This window comes from Cornus florida, unplaced genomic scaffold (assembly GCF_030987335.1).
Source record: "Cornus florida cultivar Cherokee Brave unplaced genomic scaffold, ASM3098733v1 CherokeeBrave_3.0.0_Hap2_Chr09, whole genome shotgun sequence".
NCBI lineage: Eukaryota > Viridiplantae > Streptophyta > Magnoliopsida > Cornales > Cornaceae > Cornus > Cornus florida.
The window spans coordinates 67,454,261-67,463,309 of NW_026775579.1; the positions used below are offsets into that span (position 1 = coordinate 67,454,261).

A 9,049-nucleotide genomic window follows, 5' to 3' on the forward strand; every position below is an offset into this window, starting at 1 on the left:
AATTTTATGTCAAACGGTTTATGCAAACCAGTTAACACTTGCTAATTTTACATCAACCAATTTGTGTAAACCAGTTAACACCTAGGAGAAAACTGTCGACCGGTTTGGGCTCAAAGCAGGGATTTTGGGTTTATGCCTAGGACATGTTTGGATCTGTTTTAGTGGTGTAAAATTGGGATAAATTGCCCTAAACAAAGACTGGAATATTTAATGTTCAATAGATTGCTAAGTTTGGAATTTAATTAACGTAAGGGTTAATTTGTGGAGGAGTATTTGTAGTAAACTATTTTAATCAACAAATTGGATTTTAAATGGTTTAATTATGTTATGTAGGATTGTACAAACTAGTTGAGATGCATGTAAATTTTTTATATTGTAAATTTAATGCATGCTACTTAGAACTATTTTATTATTTAAATTAAATACAATAAATGAATATATGTTACTACTCATGATATTTGAGATTATTTTGATGTACCGCTTTGTATTTGTACGTCATGGATTAGATTGTTTGGTTTAATGCACCAGTATGGGACGGTGGCATTTTAGGGACGGATTAACCAAAGAAGTTAAGTCCTACCTATTCTGGAATAATGGAATGGATTAACTACAAAGTTAAATCATACTTATATATGTCGTGTCAAGGCAACGAACAGTTGAGCAACACTACTTTGGTTTTGGATGGATTATATATATATAATTATGGTACCATGATATAAGCTTGAGTTTTAGAGTCGATGGTTAGGGAGCATATATGTAATGGGATGCATAATTGGCTATGATGGTTAGAGGTGTACCCTGTTAGGTCTAGGCACACATGCCCACTTTAGGTGTGTTTTGCATATTGCCTACTAGTCAGGTTGAGACCAGACTGTAGTCAAGTGAGAGTCTTTTAGTATATATATACGGACTATTAGTTATTGTTGGATTGACTAGTATGTATACGTTGTATCGGGTCTCTGCTTGGATTGTAGTAAAGTAGAACTTGTTTGTGGGCCTGACCCTCTATTATTTTTCAGGTGTTCTTCAGGTGTAGAGGATTGTTTGTGCTGAGCAGAGATCAGTCTACTTCACTCTTCCGTGTCTACTTAGGGGATTCGTTTGTGTTTCATCTATTAGATGTAGATAGTCATTACTATTATTTATGTAGCTTTGATTTTTTAGGGGTCCACACATTATGGATTCCCGAGTTGTATTAATGGAGGATTAATTGTATCAGAATGATTTTATTATTAATGGAAATTTGTTTTGAGTTTTAGTTCTTGGATTATTATTTTAGTTTTCTTTTAACAAATTATTTATTCCTATTTTATTCTTTTTGTACTCTGTGTTCATTTATTGCTGATTTGTTTTTGATATTCCTGAGTATTCGGGCGTGGGCTTGGCCAACCCGCATTCGAAAATCCGAGTGTATCACAAAAATCTTTGAAAAATAATAAGGGATTGTATACCGTAATAAAGTGAAAGACGAAAAATCGCAAAGGGTGAACTTATCGGAGAAGACAAGGGGAACTCACTGGAGAAGATAAGGGGAACTCATCGGAGAAGACTGATTGCTAGTAGAAGCAATTAGAACAAACGATGCCTGAAGACAAAGATGAGAAAGATAAAGTAAGGACAAAAGATGGGAGTGTGGGGTTTTAAAGAGAAAACAGCTTAATATCCAAAGAATCATGGCAATGATGGAGCTTTAAATTTCAAAACATGGTTCTCCGAGCCAACCATTCGCTTACCCATGTCACCGTCTCAAGCAGTCTTGTCATGATTAGGTCTCCTCGATAATCTCTCCCTAATTGAATTAGGGTGAGATTATGGGGGCAGATGAGGATACGAAAAATGACTTGGGCCAGACACAACTCGGATTACTGAAGATTGGATCGAGGGAGAACACTTGACCCGATCGAATGACTGAAGATTGGATCGAGGGAGAACACTTGACCCGGTCGAATGACTGATGATCCAGCCAGTATCCATTAAGAGCGATCCAAAAGCCCAACCCCAAAACGAAGAAAATGAGCCCATAGCCAGGATGAGCCCAAAGGACCGGCCCAACGTGAAGAGCTAAATAAGAAGCTTCTAGAACAATTGTAAAGGTCAATAAATAGAGTGAAAAAAGAGGGAAAAGGGGTTGAGATATTTTAAAGTGTAAGGATTTGTCTTTCTAAATTGAGAGAGTTTATTTCTTGCATTTTCAACCTTCTTTGGAGCTTCACCAGAATCCGAGTTCATCGCTTGAAACTTAATCGGAACTTGGGTTCGTCGGCCGGAAACTTCATCGGTATTTCACCGGATTTCTCATCCTCTCACCGGAATTATCTCTAAGAGAATTGGACTTGTTTTCAAGTCTGGCACACTTGGAATGGGCTCTCCTCTAGCCCTTTTATAAGTCTGTAATTTATAGGTGGTTTAAATATGTATTTAATCCAAAAGCCCAAAGGTAGACCATTAAACATTTATTTAATCCAGAAGCCCAGAGGCAGCCCAATTTTAATGCATGAATAAATATTGAACACCTATATCAAATCTTCTTTGTAACAATCAAAAGGATGTGTGCTTTTTTGTGTGGTCACATTTTGATTTTTGAAATTGATAGAAGTCTATTTAATTGTCGCATATAATTCATTATTATTTTGTCATCTTCCTGCAGTTAATCCTCCACCAAAAAATATTGCTCCCCCACCGGAATCTCAAAATCCTCCACCTCCGGAAGCATAGAATCCTCCACCTCCACCTCTACCTCCGGAAGCTGAGAGTCCACCATCTAGTGTTCCACCACCGGAGGCCCAAAATCCTCCACCTCGCGACTCTGAAAATCCACCCGCACAAGTGCCATCAACAGCCAGTTCTTCCGCAGCATCATACATCACGAAAGGAGGACCAAAGTCTCCTATACCTTCCCTGCGAGCTCAGCATGTATGTTCTATGACAACAAAACATGACAATGTAAACGTGAATCATACTTCTACCAAAATTTTGAAATAACAATTTTTTTATGATGTTCGGGACCTGGGTTGCAAAAACAACTCTCCATAATGTAAATTAATTTCATTAACATAATAGAAATAAAACATAGATAGAATTTCATTTACAGAATCATAGACTCCCCCAAACAAGAGAATTTTTTTAAAAAAATAATTCCGCTCTCCCTTTCTTTCTATAAACATGATAAGAAAGGTACAAAACAAAATTCAGAATAGCAACTAGATTTGATACGCAACGCTTCACCATAACAAATGTTCTTCTTTTTGGTAGCTAAAATACACATATTATTGCTCCCCCTTGTTAACCTTGAATAATTCGCCAACTTCAAATGAATAAGGGAGTACATAGTTCTCAAAGAAATTCTTATCAGTCATCTTGCATACATACGACAAACTCCGCTTTTTAAGAAGCAAATTCTTCTTTTCCAAAACTTCCATAACTTTTAGCTGCGGTTTAAGCCTATTTTCAACACTGAAAGTAAATCTGGGTTACTAATAATAAATGATATATCATATTTGCCCGTGCTAAGGCAAAGCCGTGTTATAGCCTTAATTTTCCTCTTTGATGCCAGAAAAACAATAGGCGCTCTCCTAAAAACTGACAAAATGTCATCTTCGGAAAATCCCAAACTCTTAAACACCTCTAGATAAATTATTAGGTGGTCTTGGACCATTAACATTTGCTATATCAGGACTTCGAGATCCTCACAGCCCAGCACAAGGACACAATTATCAGGGGCGAATACCACATACAATCGAGAAAAGAGTACTTATAATCACATGAAAACCATGAAAGCCGGTTGCTAAGGAAAAGGTAGAAACAAAAATACGATCCAAAATAGTGGAGGGTGCTTGATAATATTCCATTCCTTGGTGGACCAATTAAATACAGACTCTTAGATTGAGAAAATGGCCCCACAAGAGTGTATTAATAAATTACTATGTTTCATGATTCGAGGGCCTTTATTGAATTAGTCCACTAAGTGTCAAATAAACCAGGACCATCTAATAATTTCTCCCAATTTCAACTCCCAATTCTTTTTACTCATAAAACTAATAACCTGAACTGCGTGAAAAAACATCTTACACTTCCTGTCAGTGCCCATCTCATCAACCATCTTGACAAATTCTCTAATTCTCATTAGTTTAAGAATGAAAAAAGTTGATTACAGACGTATTAAGTTATTTGCGACGAAATAATGCCATAACTCTTCATCAATTCAATATTAGGTATCATAGTTTTCGTAAAATCAAACCTCAAAATCCTCCCATTTTTCTTTAAAACCCTAGACACATCATCCATATTTGAACCCAAAACACCCTTCAATCCTAAAATTGATGGGCAAGCCGATTCACAACGCTACAAAGTATAATCGATGGGTTATTCAAAACAATTTTCACAACGTCGCTAGAAGAAAAACCCAAGTCTTGAAAAAACTTGAATTTGGGTTTGAAGGAGCGCTCAAGATTTGCAGAAAGAACTTGAGGCATGCGTTTAATGAGAAGCTCAAGATGGGTATCCGCAAAACCACTTTCCTGGAGAATTGTCATATTTATATCTGATTATTTAATTGACAAAATATCAACCCTGTTAATTGACAAAATTACCCTCATCATTAAGCCCTTTTCTCTACCATAATCTTTAACCATTGCAAGAAGCACCTACACAGTGCAAACAACTTCATTCATGATACTGCTAGCATCCGAAAAACACAAAGATTATAAAACTCAGACCCATAAGTAAGAATACAACTATTTTTATGGGTTTTATCAATGCGTTGGTGTTTAAGTAGTACATAATACACAATTGTAGAATTAAATGGTAGTAGAGGACAATTTTATAATAACAACTGATTGCACTGTTGATCATTTGGACCTTTCAATTCATAGACGTAGATCTCGGACCTATGAATGGGAATATTCCCAAAACTCACAAAGAAAAATTGAAGTTTGTTAGATTTGTTTAACAAAACTTAATAACCAGAGAAAAATAGACAATCTAAAAATCTATTGCAGCAATTTTATTTTATTTTTTATAAAATACTCAGGTTATTTACAGAAAAAATTTCAGAGTTATTCATTTTCTTAAGGAGCATAACATCCAAAAAAAAAATTAGCCCCAATAAAGACAGGATATTCATTTTTATTTTTTATAAATGGTGAGTTTATAAAATAATGAAAATACTTTGACACAAAATATGGTATCTCATGAAATAGATCTTTGTTGGAGCTAATTTTTTTATATATTCAGCTCCATATGTAAATGAATAATTCTGAAAATTTTCTTACAAATATCTCTAGTTTTAAAAAATAAAATAAGATTGTTGGAGTAGATTTTTAGATTGCTTATTTCTCTCTGGTTATAATAGTTTGTTGTACAAATCTTATATTTCTAGAATTTTTATTTTATAAGTTTTTCGTGCATATATTATTTGCAATATTTGGATGTATGGTTTGTGAGATATAAATTTTTAATATTCGGAAAAACTAAAATTTAAATAAAAAGACATTTTGGTCCAAATATCAATTCTTTTACCCCCTAGATAATTGAGACGGGTTCTTTGGTAAAAAAATTAGACAAGGGAGATTTATTGGAAAGGGTTACAAGTAAATGTCGGTTTTTTGTATTTTGCCTTAAAATTTTTATGAACCTCTAAAAGTAATTTTTTTTATTTTTTGAATTCTTAATAAATTATTTTCTGAATAACAAATCTAGAGGAATACGACGAAAAGGAATATTTTATTGTAATAAATGGTTGATGCACTGTTGTATGGTGTGCTGTAGTTCAATTCAACCTATGACTACATCCCTCTTAACCCAATGACATTGAAAAGTATTTCTAATTCATAGACATATTGAGTATTGATTATATTGAATTACAATCCAATGGATTCAGTCTCATTTGAGTAGACCGTTCAATAGATTTCGCACATGTCTCAAATTTTTTTTGACATTTGTAACCTAATAGACAACTAATTCACATTATGAGACTGGGTTACATGTCGGTTCTATGACAACAAAACATGACAATGTAAACGTCAATCATACTTGTACCAAAAATTTGAAATAATAAAATAAATAAATAAATTTTTATGATAGTCGGGGACCTGGGTTGCAGAAAAACAACTTTCCACAATGTAAATTAATTTCATTAACATAATAGAAATGAAACATAGATAGAATTTCATTAACAGAATCATAGACTCTCCCAAACAAGAAAAAAAATTTAAAATTTAAATTTTTTTTCCCTTCCCCTTTCTTTCTATAACCATGCTAAGAAAGATACAAAACAAAATTCAGAATAGCAACTACATTTGATATGCACCACAACAACTCTCCTTCTTTTTAGTAGGTAAAATACACGCACTATTGCTCCCCCTTGTTAGCCTTGAATAATTCGCCAACTTTTGTATAAGGGAGTACATATTTCTCAAAGAACTTCTCTTCAGTGATCCTGCATACACTTGCCAAACTCGGCTTTTCAAGAAGCAAATTCCTGCTTTCCAATACCTCCAGAAGTCTTAGCCGTGGCTTAAGCCTATTCTCAATACTGCGACCAAGCAAGTCTGGGTTTTTAACAAGAAATGAGATGTCACATTTGCCCGTGCTAAGAAAAAGCTGAGTTATCGCCTTAATTTTCTTCTCTGACTTAGCAAAAGCCTGAGGTAGTCTCCTAAAAACTGACAAAATGTCATCTTCCGAAAACCCCAAACTCTTAAACACCTCCAATTTCAACTCCCAATTCTCTTTAGTCATGGAACTAATAACCCGAATCGCTACAATAAACGACTTAGAGTTCCTGTCAAAACCCATCTCATCAACCCTCTTCACATATTCTCTAATACTCGTCGGTTTATGCAAGAATAATCTTGGGAAATTACAGACATGGCTGGTTATTTGCGACGAACTAATACCACAACTTTTCATAAATTCACTATTGGGTACCATAGTTTTCGCCAAATCATGCCCCAAAAGCCTCCCAGATTTCTTTAAAACCATAGGCACATCCATATTTGAACCCAAAACACTCTTCAATGCTAAAATTGACGGACCAAGCCGATCAACGCTAGTAGCTAGAATCCGTGGGTGAGACGAAACAATTTCCACAACATCGCTAGAAGAAATACCCAAGTCTTCTAAAAACTTGAATTTGGGTTTGACGGACCGCTCAAGATTTGCAGAGAGAACTTCAGGCATGCGTTTGATGAGAAGCTCGAGATGGGTATCCGCAAAACCACTTTCCTGGAGAAATGAAAGAATCGAATCGGTCTCTTCAGGCCTTTTCAGATACTTTACGACGGAAGAGACTTTCGAAGCAGTTTCAGCAGAAAATTTGTGTCTATCAATCAAGTAATCGGCCACCAGAATGGGGCTTTCTGGAGAGGAAGAGAAGAAGAGGGGAGAGAAAAGAGAGATTGGGGTTTTGTTGAGTTGTGAAGTGTTGTTAAGAGAGAGTGAGATGAGACTTTTGCAGATATAAATAGTCCTCATTTCTTTCACACATATAATATGCTATCAATCAAAGCGAAAAGTGTAGAGATGAGTACTTGCCTGTAAAGTGGGGAGCTTAGTAGATTTGCAGCGATCTCTCTCTGATTCTCAAAGAATGTTTGAATGATGAACAGTGTGCCCTAAACCTAGTTCGAGCTCTGTAAGTTAGTTCGTTTCCAAATAAAAAAGAAATTATTGGGCCTTTAGCTGACTGGGTCTGGGTGTAAGAAGTAAAGCCCAATGTAAAAGTTTTAAAAAGGCCCATCAACATCTCTCAATGTTCTACAACGGCTCAAAGTTTAAAAAGACCAGCAAAACTAATTCCTCCGCTGGGGTTCAAGAGCGAGTGTGTGAGTTTTGTATCAATATAAAATAAAAATAGTACACAGTAAAACCCATACATACATGTAATGGTATTCCCCAAAGCCTTTGGAGACAACAAGTAGTCATATAAATACGTAAATAGAAACATGTATACAACTTTTTATTTATATTAAAATGAATATCAATAGTCTTCTTTTCTTTTAAATTTTGTTTTTTTCACAAAAATATTTTATAGCTCATTCTCAGATAAGCTTCCCAAAAAGCCGATAGAATAAGAGTGAATGACTCACCGTAAATGAAAGCCTTTACTGGACGAATCAGAGTATTTCAATGCCCGTTTTACTTCTCTTCCAACCATTATCAATGTTTCTAACTATATTGTGCTTTATCCTGTCCATTTTAGTCTCATTATTTTCAATTTGCTTTTTTCATCTTTTAAGTTCTCTCTGTTTTATCTCGTCATTTTCTTCACTGTTAAGCTCATAATTCACATTATTAGCTAAAACATTCTTTTCAGCTTGAAGTTTCTGATAAACTTCTTGTTCCACAGTGTGTTTCTTCTGGCTTTGGAAACTTGAAATTTCAAATGACACATACAATTTAACACTCCCTTCTTATGGTATTCCACCTAGACTTGTCAACGGGTCGGATTTGGATCGGATATGGCTTAATCCGATCCGAATCGTGTTGGGACACAGCGAAAACAAAAGAAAGAAAGAAAACAACACTTCAAACCATAATACAAGATATATACGTGGTTCACCCAAAATCAGGGTTACATCCACGGATGAGAAGAAATTCACTATATATGTAGAGATATTACAATAGTAGAGAATTTCAACACCGGACCATGCACACAAACTCTTGACCGAGTTCTACGTGTACTCCATGAGACTCCTTTTCGCCATCAGTGTTCATTTTACCAAACCCGTAACTCACTCGTACTCCCTCATAAGGCCACATCTCTTTCAACTCATAACTCTCAACAATAACTTAAGTGTCTATTTATAGAGTCACATACCTAATTCCTTAGTGAATAATGACTACAATTTCTTAGAGCCCAATACAGTCTCTATAAGAAATTACCATAAAAAATACACTCTAAAATAGAAATTAATAATAATGGGAATTTGAGACATAATTCCTAACAATCTCCACCTTAACTCAAATTCCATTACCTCAATCATCGCTTCCCATGGCAATTGAATCTGGACAATTCCTTGCCACTTCAATCTTCTCGATCTTATTGCAG

The 9,049-nt window shown here is 35.1% G+C and overlaps 1 protein-coding gene across 1 annotated transcript; it reads right to left on the minus strand.

The window, feature by feature from the left end:
- Positions 1 to 6,348: 6,348 nt before the first annotated feature.
- On the minus strand, positions 6,349 to 7,473 carry LOC132272761 (uncharacterized). Its single transcript, XM_059773854.1, has one exon. It carries the CDS (start codon positions 7,471 to 7,473, stop codon positions 6,349 to 6,351), a length of 1,125 nt encoding a protein of 374 aa, XP_059629837.1.
- Between the last annotated feature and the right edge of the window lie 1,576 nt (positions 7,474 to 9,049).

Coding starts and splice junctions, on each gene's coding strand:
- LOC132272761 (XM_059773854.1), bottom strand. CDS start 7,473: ATGAGGACTATTTATATCTGCAAAAGTCTCATCTCACTCTCTCTTAAC.